The sequence below is a fragment of the Saccharomyces mikatae genome (assembly GCF_947241705.1).
Source record: "Saccharomyces mikatae IFO 1815 strain IFO1815 genome assembly, chromosome: 12".
NCBI classification, from domain to species: Eukaryota; Fungi; Ascomycota; class Saccharomycetes; order Saccharomycetales; family Saccharomycetaceae; genus Saccharomyces; species Saccharomyces mikatae.
The window spans coordinates 461,687-474,943 of record NC_079267.1 but is presented as its reverse complement, the minus strand read 5'-3'; the positions used below and the strand labels follow the sequence as shown (position 1 = coordinate 474,943).

At 39.8% G+C, this 13,257-nt stretch overlaps 6 protein-coding genes across 6 annotated transcripts; 1 reads left to right on the top strand and 5 right to left on the bottom strand.

Annotated features, from left to right (window-relative positions):
* Positions 1-102: 102 nt before the first annotated feature.
* Positions 103-3,072, bottom strand: NHA1 (Nha1p; the record flags this gene model as incomplete). Its single annotated transcript, XM_056224248.1, has 1 exon — positions 103-3,072. The coding sequence occupies one exon, from the start codon at positions 3,070-3,072 to the stop codon at positions 103-105; it is 2,970 nt and encodes a 989-aa protein (XP_056078186.1).
* Positions 3,073-3,394: 322 nt separating this feature from the next.
* RKM5 (S-adenosylmethionine-dependent methyltransferase) lies at positions 3,395-4,498 on the bottom strand (the record flags this gene model as incomplete). The annotated part of the gene is made up of 1 exon (XM_056224247.1): positions 3,395-4,498. The coding sequence occupies one exon, from the start codon at positions 4,496-4,498 to the stop codon at positions 3,395-3,397; it is 1,104 nt and encodes a 367-aa protein (XP_056078185.1).
* A 355-nt stretch (positions 4,499-4,853) lies between these two features.
* TIS11 (Tis11p) lies at positions 4,854-5,723 on the top strand (the record flags this gene model as incomplete). Its single annotated transcript, XM_056224246.1, has 1 exon — positions 4,854-5,723. The coding sequence occupies one exon, from the start codon at positions 4,854-4,856 to the stop codon at positions 5,721-5,723; it is 870 nt and encodes a 289-aa protein (XP_056078184.1).
* A 279-nt stretch (positions 5,724-6,002) lies between these two features.
* SLX4 (Slx4p) lies at positions 6,003-8,243 on the bottom strand (the record flags this gene model as incomplete). The annotated part of the gene is made up of 1 exon (XM_056224245.1): positions 6,003-8,243. The coding sequence occupies one exon, from the start codon at positions 8,241-8,243 to the stop codon at positions 6,003-6,005; it is 2,241 nt and encodes a 746-aa protein (XP_056078183.1).
* Positions 8,244-9,024: 781 nt separating this feature from the next.
* On the bottom strand, positions 9,025-10,716 carry PDC5 (indolepyruvate decarboxylase 5; the record flags this gene model as incomplete). The annotated part of the gene is made up of 1 exon (XM_056224244.1): positions 9,025-10,716. The coding sequence occupies one exon, from the start codon at positions 10,714-10,716 to the stop codon at positions 9,025-9,027; it is 1,692 nt and encodes a 563-aa protein (XP_056078182.1).
* A 514-nt stretch (positions 10,717-11,230) lies between these two features.
* CKI1 (bifunctional choline kinase/ethanolamine kinase CKI1) lies at positions 11,231-12,976 on the bottom strand (the record flags this gene model as incomplete). The annotated part of the gene is made up of 1 exon (XM_056224243.1): positions 11,231-12,976. One exon carries the CDS (start codon positions 12,974-12,976, stop codon positions 11,231-11,233), a length of 1,746 nt encoding a protein of 581 aa, XP_056078181.1.
* Between the last annotated feature and the right edge of the window lie 281 nt (positions 12,977-13,257).

Sequence of the window (13,257 nt, the reverse complement as noted above, 5' to 3'; positions counted from 1 at the left end):
CCCCCATTCATCGCATCTCCTTCACCTTTCGATACTTGTAAATAAAAAAAAGCATTACGTTTATACATACACCAAAATAATATATCTTTTTATATTAACGACCTACTTATTAAGACCAAGTGTTTTTGATAGAGCAGACTTAACAGCGCTCTTTTGCTTCTTTTTTCCTTCGGCAGTGCCAGGACCATCATTCTCTATTTGCGCCTCTACAGGTAACGGCGGTAACTCCTCATCATCTTGGTCGGCCGGTGCTTCCACTTCACCCAACGCATTTAATCTTCTTTGTCTTTCGAACTCGGTTTCCGATTCGTAGGCATTATCGTCGTAATCTTCACTATCGTCCATGGTGTAGCTATCACCCAAGTCTTCCTCAGATGATTCTTCATCTTCCAGATCTAACGAACTTTGAATTCCCCTCGGAGGTGCAGGTGTTAATGTTCTTTTCTTTAGCATCCCAGGACCTTTCGTTGGAGGTCCTCCGATGGCCTTCTCTTCGTCTACTGGAGGCGGTACGCCACTGTTTGCTTTGCTCTTTAACCCAACGGCTGTTAAGGCCCTTGATACAACGCTATCATTTCTTGGACGGTTCTTACTTCTATCGTCATCAGATTTATGTGGATTTATCTTGTATCTTTTTATAACATCGCCATCCTCATTTTCAATGATTAACAGATTGTCTATCTTAAATGCATGATACTTATTTTTATTTTTATCCTTCCCTTTATCGACCAACGAGTGTATCTTTCCTAAGGAAGTAGGAGTTAAAATTCTCTTTAACCTTCCAGCACTGCCACTGGATATATTGGTCATTGTAGTCGTCAAGCTTGAATGGGTCGTACTATCAACACTGGCTTCGTCATCTTTCGCCCTGTTGCGATCCTCAATATCGACTTGGTTCAAGATCTCACCTTGCTTATTTTCAATAATCATTCTATTGCCGTCAAGGTAAGCCGTTCCAGGTTTCATTTCTTCTTCTTTCATTTTTCGAATTCTTCTTTCTTCGCTACTGGCCATTGACCTTCCACTTTCGTCTTCAGTCTCATCTTCGCTTTCGATTTCACTTTCCTCCCCTTCTTCATCATGAAGGTTTCTTGGTATATATCTTCTTTCTCGTAGAGATGACGATCCCGTAGATGATTCAAAACTTGGCGTATTATCGTTATCGTTGAAATTGTAATTGTAATTGTCGCTGTACTCCTTTTCTGGTGTGTATTCATCCTCTTCCTCATCTCCGCCCATTCCAATCTCTTCGTTATGTTGTGTATTGACGGCTGTGCTTAATGCGAACGTGGCAGCGCGTGCTTCCTTTTCTTTTTGCAGACGTTCTCTACCTAAATCATTTAATTCATCATCATCATACATATCGTTTTTAGATCGAGATGAAAATAATTCTCTACCCTTGTTCCTTAGTTTTTGTCTTCTGTTTAGTCTTTTCTCTTTTCTTGACAATTTTCTTCTTCTTGGCATACCACCAGCAGGTCTTGCAGGAATACCGCTCGTCGCGACGTTACCGATTTCGTCATTGTTTAGTCCTTCCTCTTCTTCACCTCCTGTGAATCCTTTACGACCTCCTTCTTCTTCTTCACCTTCATCTCCTGATAGAGTCATTTGAGTATCCATACGATGCAAGGAAAAGGATCTTCCAGCTTTATCCAATGAAGGCAATCTTTGCATCCAAGAACTTTTACCATTGTCACCATTGGTAGTATGAGTAGTGAATGTCTTAGTTAACGTTATTGTGTTCAGATGACGACCTAGTGTTATGATGGCAACCGAAGAACCATGAACTATAATAGAGGTAACAATAAAAAAACAGGTAATAGGCCATATGCAGGCTATTAATTGCCAGTGTTTGGTTACTTCTTTAGACGGTACTACATTCAAAGGAGTTGGTTCTTCACTGAAGGTCGATTCTAATTCACCACGGGCTAATATAGCAGCAAAAATGGCACCAACACCAATAGGACCGAAATGACCCACAAAAAGTGCCTCACGCCACGATTTGATATCAGGTATAAGTGGCCTTAATATCATGACTGCAGGGATTCTACGTAAAAAAATGACCACTATAGAAAGTATGATTAAACGCCAAACGTTCGTACCAATTTCACCGTTGTTGAATTGGCTCCATGGTATAATGGCACCAAAATAAATAAAATACGCGTAGTTTAGTAGCAAATCAATCACAGTGGAGACATTACTTTCTTGTGTTTTTTGAGAGAACCATCCATCCCATGCGAAAGTCGCACCGGCTGCAAATGACACCAACAGATCATCCACACCCAAGATGGAGCCGAACCCTGCACACATAAATGCTAGGACAACATAAAACGCCAAGAACGACTCACGGTCGATAATGTTTTTCTTTTCAGCAAACCTGATGGTGATTCTGCCAACGTATCCAATGAAACAACCTAGCAAGCATCCGAACATGCACTCGTATAGAATAGTAACACAAAACCAATCTTTTACAATTTCTCTTCCATTACCAGGATGCAGGATTAAATTCATAGAAAGAAATAAAAAAGGAAAGGCCATACCATCATTACAGCCTGACTCTGCAGAAAGTAGGTTTCTTAAATGACCGGGGACTCTTTGTGCAAACTTACCGGACACGACCGACTGGGCCAAAATAGGATCTGTTGCTGTAATGCATGCAGAGATCAACAGACTAGCAGGAAAGTTTAAACCAGGTATAATAATCCAAACAAAGAGACCGATAATAAGCCATCCGGCTGTCATCACTGGTAATAAAAGCATCGTCACAGACACCCAATGTTTCAGCATATACTTCCGTGGCAGTTCCACAGCAACGGCGAAAATCTGCAAACATAACACTATTCTTGTTATTTCTAATGTTATACTGTCTGAATTCCCCCACTTCAAAGGATTGAACCAGTTCAAACAAACGGGACCCACAATAAGGCCAAATATACCTGCTACGGTGGACTCACCAATATAAAGCTTTTCTTTCACATAAAGTGAGAATAAGGAGAATATCGATGAAAAGACACCGACACAGGCATATGCGACATGGGCTTTTGAGACTTCTAGTTGCTCCCAGATAGCCATAATTTGTAGCTGAATTTAGGACTTTCTTTCTAATGTACAAAGAAGCACAGTGCTTGAAAGAATAGAGGCAACAAGAAATGAAGCTTAAAAATCAAATATATCGAAGATGCAACCAATACAAAGCGCTAATTTGTCTTATGAGGGCGGTGACGGATCTAGCAGTCTATAGATTATTGATTATCGTACATATAGAAGGCTTAGTGCCCTTGCTAATCAGAATGAAAAACTTCCTAATCCGTACGGAGGGGAAGAGGCACTGCCGCATCGCAAAAATAAGTTTTTTTTTACCATTATATTGTCTTTTTATTATTATAAATGGGGGCTAGGTAATAAGATAGAAGTTGAATCGTGACTCTTGTAAGGTCTGGTCGATGATATCGTAAACTGTTAGATTGTATTCTATGATAGCTCTCTCTAAGAACAGGGTTGTCACCTCCTGTGAACGCAAGTGTATCCCCACGAGAACGTAGAATTCCAACTTGTAGATCCCTTGAAACCAGTGTTTAAGCTGCACCAGCGTTTTGAGGAAGGGGTCTATGAGGTACTCATTGTATATAACATCCATAGCGACAACATACACGGAAGTGCATGTTTCACCTATAAGCGACAACTCAGGATGCAGAGAGTGTGTCTTTTCGTCTTGTAAGTTCATCTTCTCCCAGTCTAGATCAGCTACTTCCAGTTTCAATGTAGCCTTCGATAGAGATTCCGTTATGGTTGTGGTTGCGTCGTCGGCCGGTTCGAGGGTCGGGAGTTCCAATCGTAGTGTCCGGGATACACACTGCTTTCTGGTCAACTGCGACAGATTTTCTATGATGTTATGTTTCAACTTGGTAAGAATGCCCCTTTGATCTGTTGACACGTAGACATCGACGAAGTTACCAAGAATCACTGGTAAAATGCCCGATATCCCTGCTCCAAGTTCCAAGATACCTCTCTTGCTGAAATCAGTGCCCGTAAGATTGATCAGCTTAGGCAACTCAAGCATGTGCTGCTCACAAGAGGACCCGTGAACTACTTCCACTTGGGTACCAAGACGGAAAGGAGTAGCGCTTGCACTATAAAGCAGCCAGCTGATAAAGAAGGGCGTCGTAGACCATACAACGTATCCCGTGGTGGAATTGCCGTTGTCTCTGGACGAATGCAAGCTCGATATGGACTGCTCTACGCTAACATGATAACTGTCCAGAGCAATGTTTCGAACTTCTTCGACAGCACCAGCTTTATTTCTCCTTCTCACTCGTTTTTTTCTCCTACTGCTTTCTAACCCAAAGGGTTCAATCGCTACCTCCAACACACCTCTACTTCTATCCTGAATGCCTAAATCTTGGGGCAGTTTCCCGGATTGGGCCTCCAATTGCATGTACCGCTCGAACACGTGCTCGTATATTGTTTCCTCATCCAGCGCCCACAACTTGAATGCCATCCTGCCAAGCCCATTTGCGTCTTTGCTTCCGTAACCATTCTCTCTTGCTGATAACACTGCACTTCCCAGGCCAGTTCTCTTTATTTTGTCGCGATGCCGCAAAATGCACCCACATTAAAGAAGACGACGCCAATCCACACCCTAATTTGGAGGTGTAGATGCACAATGGCACATGCAGTTGGGTGCATTGTGCCAGCAAACTCGGCTCAATATCTCTATACATAGGTTCATATATATAGTTAAGACAAAACATAGTCGTAGTTGAGACTTGATGGTTCTTGTTAGGCTGGACTTGTGCATCTTAGGAGAAAGCGAAACAGTGATATAAAGAAATACGTAAAAAAAATAGCGCAACATGTGGGCTCCACTATCATATACTAGACCAGAATCTCAGAAAACTGACCTGACGTCTTTGTTTTCAACCGATCAAGAACAAAACCCTTTAAACGACTACCAGTATCAGATCAATATCAGGGAATTGGAGGATTATTACAACAAGACTATTTTGAACGAGGATCACATAGAGGAAACGAGTAGCGAAATATCATCTGCAGTGTCACTCTCTCCACAAAAACAAAAGAACGCTATTCAACCGGGGCTACTGTATGACCCACAATTAATTAACCCGTTCCTTCCATCTGTCAACGTTAATGGCAGCACATCTACTACAGCCTTCAAAAAGAAACTAGAGGTACAGATAAATCCAGACTACGTCCCAAAATCTTCACAGTTGCCATTAACTTCACAGAATTTGCAGCAGCTGTCTCAACAGAAGCTGAAAAATGAAGCACCTTCTTTTCCACAGAAGGAATCCTCAGGTCATTCTAAAGTGAAGAGTCAACCACAGGAAACTCCCAAACAGTTATACAAAACGGAACTATGTGAATCGTTTACTTTGAAGGGCAGCTGTCCTTACGGCAGTAAATGCCAGTTTGCTCACGGTCTTGGTGAATTGAAAGTTAAGAAATCATGCAAAAACTTTAGGACAAAGCCCTGCGTGAATTGGGAGAAACTGGGCTATTGTCCCTATGGCAGAAGGTGCTGCTTCAAGCACGGCGACGATAACGACATTGCTGTTTACGTAAAAGCCGGCACTTACTGTAACATTCCATCCACTGGTAAACTTGACGAAAAGAGAGGCAGTGGTCGTAGCAACGATCGCAGCTCCACTAAGAACAAAAATCTTAATGTTAAAGTGAAAGCCTTGCAGAGAATGACTTGGTGAAAATCTCGCCGGTATGGCCGGACCGCCGTCCTAACAGAAACTCAAATTATTTATTATTTTTCCTTCATGTTATGCTTTTTTTCAGCTTTTTTTATTCTCATTTTCATGTTTGTTCGCATCCTGTTCAGTTTGCGATATTGGTACCTCTTCTAAAAAAAACTCCTTTTATTTAAGTTAAGCTAGTTCATGACGGTATATATGCATATATGAGTACGTATATTCATTAGACACACGTAACGTTTGTATTGTTTTGTTCTGGCAGTCCTAAAATAACCGGCACTATTTTTTATCGTTTCTTAGACATATCCCCTGAACATCGGCCCATTCTCTGATGGTCATCTCGTCGATTTGTGAGACAAATGGTTCGACACTAAATAACTTTTCAGTAAGTTCATTTAACGGAATGGGTTCGAAGGTATATATCCGCTCTAAAAAATCAGGAGAAGACTGAATTAACTCAGTTAAATGATCAAATATTTCCATCTTAGTAAAGCTTGCTGCTTCATCATGCTCGTCATTATTATCTGGGGTGGTTATGGACAAAACCTGTGATGCGGTTTGTAAAGATTGTATAATCTCTATTTTTGTCTTCATAGGTTTCAGCCCAACTGTTTTCAGCTTTTGTCGAAGTTCCTTCATTGACTGTGACATGATGATCTCAGAAAATTTCTTAGGTGAAGTGGTGGAACTTGCAGCAGGGGCCTCATTGATATTGATTCCGGTAGCAAGATCTGGTTTATACACTGTTTTGTGCAAGTGTGCGGGTTGAATATAAGCAATACAAAATTGGTCATCTAATTCTATCTCCTCTCCTTCAGAGTCATTAACCTCAATTTTATGGCAGTTACATAGCACTAGTTCTGAGTCTAGCTCACTCACTTTTTCTTGCAATAATTTGACTCTGATAGCACCACTTTCTGTATCGACTTTTTCTTGTTCCTTTTTTAATGGTGTAGTAAGATTCTTTTGAGGAATAATAGTAGGGTTTCTTGTAGCCGGAACCTGAACTTGATTCGATATCTGTGATACTGCTGTTGTCTCACTGTTTTCTACCTTTAAAGGCGATATTAATGACCCAACAGCTTTAAACGATTCCTGAGTCAAATCGATTATTCCATCTAGGGGTGATGTATTTGGGGTGAAGAATTGTGAGCTACCCATGGTATCAGTGGTTAATGCTGGTTTGTCTTCATTTTCTATGAAAACATATCGATACGGGTCCAACGCAAATACAGACGTCTCATCTGTAGTATCTGAGACAACAGAAATATCCTCACGGTCATTTTCCTTGCTGTTTCCGCACCTTGTATCTACTTTAGCTGGCACATGTTTGCAAGCCGTATGCTCCGTAAGTGAAAATCCATTTACACGTGTTCCTACAGTTAATTCAATACTTTTTCCAGGAAGATTTTCTGACGTTTTTTGTACCTCTAGCTTATTTCCATATTCTTGGGAGGTAGAAAAATCTCCGGAAGTGATTATACTTTCCTCGTCTTTTATAATTTCACTTTTATCATCCATCACTTGAGACAACGATAAGAAATTTACTGCACTTTGGGTATTTTGTGTCCTTGTTTCTTGTTCTAATTGAATAGACTGGTCGGAAAGTTCAGGGGGTAATTGTGATGCTGTCCAGAGCTTTTGCTGCGAGGTTTCTTGATTGTCTACAGAAATTAAGTTATGATCGGATCCATATAAAAACTTCTGAACTTCATTCAAGTCAGTTTCCTCACTATGGGGAAATTTCTGTAGAAGCAATGTCATAATATGTTTCCACTCCTGTTCGCTATAGGTGTCAAAACTAGCGACTTCACCTTTGTTAATTCCTGAATTGAATGGTTTATTATTGTTTCCCTCATTTTGTGTCTTTATTATGTCTAAAACTTTCTTATGCTTACCCGATAATTGTTTTAATAAGCTAACAGTCCTTGAACGTTCGTAGTTATTAATATTAAAATCGGTTATATTCTTGATAATTTTAGGATCTCGTGTACTCTTGGCTTTGAGTTTTTTTTTGGCACTGGTTTTCCTTATTGCTGGTCTTCTTTTTGTCGCTATATTAGCATTATTGAGACTACCACTTGAGTCATTGTCTTTAAACGCATACTTGAATTGTTGAAGCTTTAACTTTAGATTTGTTTCCTCCTCTGCGTCATCAAGCCGGCTTTGAATTTGAGTGTTGATCAATATATTCTTTTCAAGTATTTCCGGATCACCTAAATCAGGCTGAAAAATACTATTCGATTCAGAATTTATAGTATTTGCATCTTTATTCATTTCCATATCGTTTTTAATAACTTCTTTTGCCATACATGTTTCTTGTGTAGTAACTTTGTTTTCTTGTTTACTCATTGAATCATCATCAGAAGACAAGGAAAATTGTGCTTCTGGTACTTGGGTTTCTATATTCAATGAGCAGGATTTCTCACTCTCGCCGTTCAGGTTAATATGGTCAGTAACATTTATAGAGTCTCCATTCTGTAAAAACTTCAGATTTCGTTGTGCTCTTTGGAGCTCCATTATTCAGTTTCCTGATTGAGTCAGTGACGAATGCTAAAGAAATTGTCGGTTAGAGAACGTTCTTCTCGATCTTCTTTTATTCTAGGGAAATTCTATTTGAGATATATTCGCATTTCTATCCATGTCTTCGTTTTTATCATACAGCTTTCGCGTTCTAAGTTAAACAAAGCTGCTAAATGACAGAGAATTCACACTAAACAATATATAGCCGGAACATAAGAAAAAAAGTAAATAAAACCATCATTGAAACAGACAAGTTTTTCATTTTTTTATAAAAGTTTTGAATTCGAAGACGACTGTATACTGTAAGTAAGAATAATTTTCCAGTAAGTAAGAGTACACATTTTCAACAGGCACAAAAGCCAGTAAAATGAGTGTGTCAATTTGGATTTCTTTGATACGCTTCAAGTGATATATTGAGTACTGAAATTCAGTTTGTTAGAAAAATTAAGAGTGTTTAATATATTTTTGTTTTGTTCTAGTATATAAGTATCACACTTTTTAAAAAAATTTTAGTGAAGAAATTCTTTAAAAATCAACAAAAAAAAGTAACAAATCAGATGCTAACGTATGCGATTATAGACCAAGCCTAAACTTTCCAAACAGACGGCATTTTAAAATGTGAATACTGCGTAGAAAGAAAAACAGTAAAGTTTTATAATATCAAATCAGAATTTAAAATACTAACTATATCTATGCCGATTATTTAACTAAACATCTATAACCTTCTAAAGTAAAAAAAATACACAAACGTTGAATCATGAATTTTAAGTCAATTAGCTTATTGTTTAGCGTTAATAGAGGCAGTTAATTGAGCTTGTTGAACCAAGTTTTCTGGAGCGTCGAAGACTGGTAACATAACTTCAATCAATCTGATTCTAGAGTTATCTTGGAAGTCCTTGTCTTGAGTCAACTTGTCCCATTCACCAGTAGTAGCGATTCTGTGGTTTTCGTAGTCCTTAGCACCGAAAGTTGGCAACAAAGCCAAGTGGTCCCAACCTTGAATTTCGTTATAGTCAGCGTATGGACCGTGAATCAATTTTTCAATGGTGTAACCATTGTTGTTCAAGACAAAAATGTATGGTTTCAAACCCCATCTGATCATGGTGGAGATTTCTTGGACAGTCAATTGCAAAGAACCGTCACCAATGAATAGAATGACTCTCTTCTTTGGATCAATTTCTTCAGCAGCCATAGTAGCACCCAATAGAGCACCGACAGTGAAACCAATGGAACCCCATAGGACTTGGACGATAGCATATACATCTGTTGGGAAAGTAGTTTGGTTGATACCGAAAGCGGAAGTACCAGTTTCAGCAATAACAATATCACCTTCTTGCAAGAAGTTAGATAATTGGTTCCACATCCATTCTTGCTTCATTGGAGTGTTAGCTGGAGAAGGCTTGTTTAATGGAACTCTAGCTGGAACGGCAACAGGTTTGTAGTCCTTGACAACTGCTGGGATAGCGCCCAACAACTTTTGCAAAGCAAATTTCATTTGGACACCTGGGAAGGTAGCGTTTCTGATCTTGATGTGGTCAGAGTGGAATTCGACAATGTTCTTGGTCTTGTAAGAGTAAGAGAAAGAACCGGTGTTGAAATCAGACAACAAAGCACCGACAGACAAAATCAAATCAGCATTTTCGACACCTTCCTTAACTTCTGGTCTAGACAAGGTACCAACGTAAACACCACCGTATCTTGGGTGTTGTTCGTCAATGGCACCCTTACCCATTGGGGTGACGTAGACTGGGAATTGAGTCAATTCAATCAACTTCTTGGTTTCAGCCTTAACATCGTGTCTAGAAGCACAAGCATCGGCCAAGATAACTGGGTTCTTAGCATCCTTGATCATTTCAATAACAGTTCTGACGACTTCGGCTTCAGCTTCAGCGTCGTTTGGCTTCAAAGATAGGTCAATTGGGGTTTCCAATAACTTAGCTGGGACATTCAAGTCAACCAAGTTAGCTGGTAGACCCAAGTAGACTGGTCTTTGGGTGGTGAAGGTAGTTCTGATACATCTGTCAATTTCAGCTGGAGCGTTAGCAATGTCAGTAACCATAGCAGTGGTTTCAGAAATGTTGGCAGACATTCTGTGGAAAACAGTGAAGTCACCGTTACCCAAGGTGTGATGCAACAACAATTGCTTAGCTTGGGAAGAGATGGATGGAACACCAACAACGTGCAAAACACCGACGTGTTCAGCGTAAGAACCGGCAATACCATTCAAAGCAGACAATTCACCAACACCGAAGGTGGTGATAATACAAGCAATACCCTTGATACGAGCGTAACCGTCAGCGGCGTAAGCAGCGTTCAATTCGTTGGCGTTACCAGCCCATCTCATACCTTCAACTTCATAAAGCTTATCCAAAAGGGACAAGTTAAAGTCACCTGGCAAACCGAAGACGGTGTTACACTTAACTTGACTCAATCTTTCGAATAAATATTTACCTAAAGTTATTTCAGACATTGTGTTTTTCTTATTATTGTGGTGCGATGTTCTCTATGAGATTGAGGATATAAAAAGTAAATAATATAATAAGAGAAACAATTCCCTAATTTATATTGATCGAGAATGACAGCTCTTATATACAAGTTCTTCTAGCAAGTCCCGCTGCATTACCGAAGTCTCATCATATGAAATTTCTTTCGAGAGTTCGTCATGATCACAATTTGCATAATGCATTTCTTGCAACATGTTTCTGACATAACCTTAACTTAATACAGGTTTACATATTGGATAGTCCAAAAGAAACGCGACCTTTGGATATCAATGCTTTTCCCATAAACGCATGCGGTATGCATTAATGGTAAGTACCAATTTTTCCCAAGGGGCGCAAGACGTGTAAGCGCATAAAGTATGCATTAGAAGGATTCTCACCTGGTTGCAACCATACAGGTATTAGCGACAGTAAAAAAGAGAAATAATGGTGCTATTGCTGGCTTTCTTTCCCTGGCCTTTGTTGAAGGGGATCGTACACGCATTACAAATAGCTAGTATCTAGGAATTTGAAAGAGCTAAAATTTTTGCATTCTTCTTCGGTGATTATGCCTAAACCAATGAGGTCGCCCCAGAAGACTGCAATCTTGTCGCGGCCGTAAGCCATATAATCAAACGTGTCAATGCTGACGCCAGCTTCAGGTTCGTCTTCATTTTCAACAAGGTCTTCAAGGGATTCAGGTTCAGTCTTGATGATATATTTTAATCCGTTGGGTCCAATTTCTTCTCTGGCCGAGGCGTAGAGAGCTTCTTCCTTTTCCAACTCGCCACTTTGTAGGATGGCCCAGAGCGACCAAAAGAGTTGTACGGTGGGTCTCCATTGAATGATTGATTTGTAGAGTCTTTGAACCTCTTCGTCTATAGGTTCCTTAGCTCCACCCCTTAGATGAGAAACATAAGAGTATAAAAAATTCAAAACCTGCTCTTTATCTGGATATCTATCCGTATGACACTTATGTGGAGCTTTGGCATTGGTATAATCATACATCCACTCGGAAAGATGGTTTGCTAGATCGTACGCTGCGGGATTGGCACCTGCATACTCAAAATCAATGACAACTAGTTTCGAGTCTTGACTTTGTTCTTGTTTAGGTGGGTTAATGATATCATCCACTATGATGTTAGAATCCGACGGAAACAAGGAACTCGATTGTGAAACCAGTGATGTAGATGAAGGTGCTGTGTATAGGCTCGGTGTGTTCATCACGGGAGCTGTAAAAAGTAAATTACCGTATTGAGCATCATTGTGGCAGAACACGAGGTTTTTGTTAATCTGCTCCATGCCCTGTTCTTGTGAAATAAGCCATTTGTGATATCTATCAACGATGTCAATAAACTTGGCCCAATTCTCACATAGCAAGGATTTCTCGGCATTTTTGGGGTCTTTTACCCATTGTTCGACCTTTTCAATCGTGCGCAACCACTGTTTAATCTTTTGCCAGCAAGCGGACCCATTCTTCCTCTCAGAACTCAAAAGAGGCACACCTACATGCAACTCCTTCATTCTTCTTGCAATTCTTTGAGAGTTTTTCCAATTTCTAATGTCATCTTTCGTCAAAGTTTTTGAATCCTCTAAAAATTGCTCAAATCTACCATTTACAAAACAGCCGTAAAGGGAGGGGCCTATATTTCTTAACGAAAGCCTGGCTAAAATCTGCAATTCATATTCCCTGTCAATGATGTTATCGATGTTTGGCCCGTATATTCTCAATAGTAGCGATGGCAACTTAGGATATTCAACTTTGAAGATTGCATTTGTCATTGCACCCGAGATCTTGATCAAGTTTATATCTTGAGCCACTGGTTGAACTTTCTTATTGTTATACCACTTGAATATCTTCAAACTTTGAATCAGATTCAATATATCTTGCTTTAGATAATCTTGAGGTAAACTTGCATCCAATGTTTCCTTAACAAAAGGAATCTCGATATATTCCGATGAAGTTGACCCTGAACTATCGGTGGCATCTGTTGCTGATGCCTTCCTTGGTCCCTTATTCGCAGTTTCAGAGATGTTCAATTCAAGGTCAGCGACTCCCTCATTGGCAGCCCTCAAATCGTCATCATCAGTAATATTCGAAACATCGGACTCGATACTAATAGTTCTAATTAATCTTTGAGAAGAACGTTGACGTGTCAACGAATGCCTTCTTTGAGAACTCGATCTGGACCTTGCTTGGTAACCCACCGAATAACTTTTCGCACTTCCTTGACGCGACTCTGATACCATTTTTTAATCTAGTTTTTACGTGTGTATCTACGTCTGTATAGTCTATAAAGGCAATTCAAAAATTATATAATGCTGTGCTAGTGCTATGACTTATCCATTTAGTTATCCCAACAACCAAAGGGCCAGTTCAACTCTGCCGTTTTGAGTTTAACCGGCCGGTGGGCAACGAAGAAAAATAAACTACCATGTGAATATTATTCTAGAAAAACTAAAAGCAAGAGGATGTCTACTAGAGTGGTGCTCATAGTGAGAGAAGCTGCCGTACTTTTCAACATCCTTGA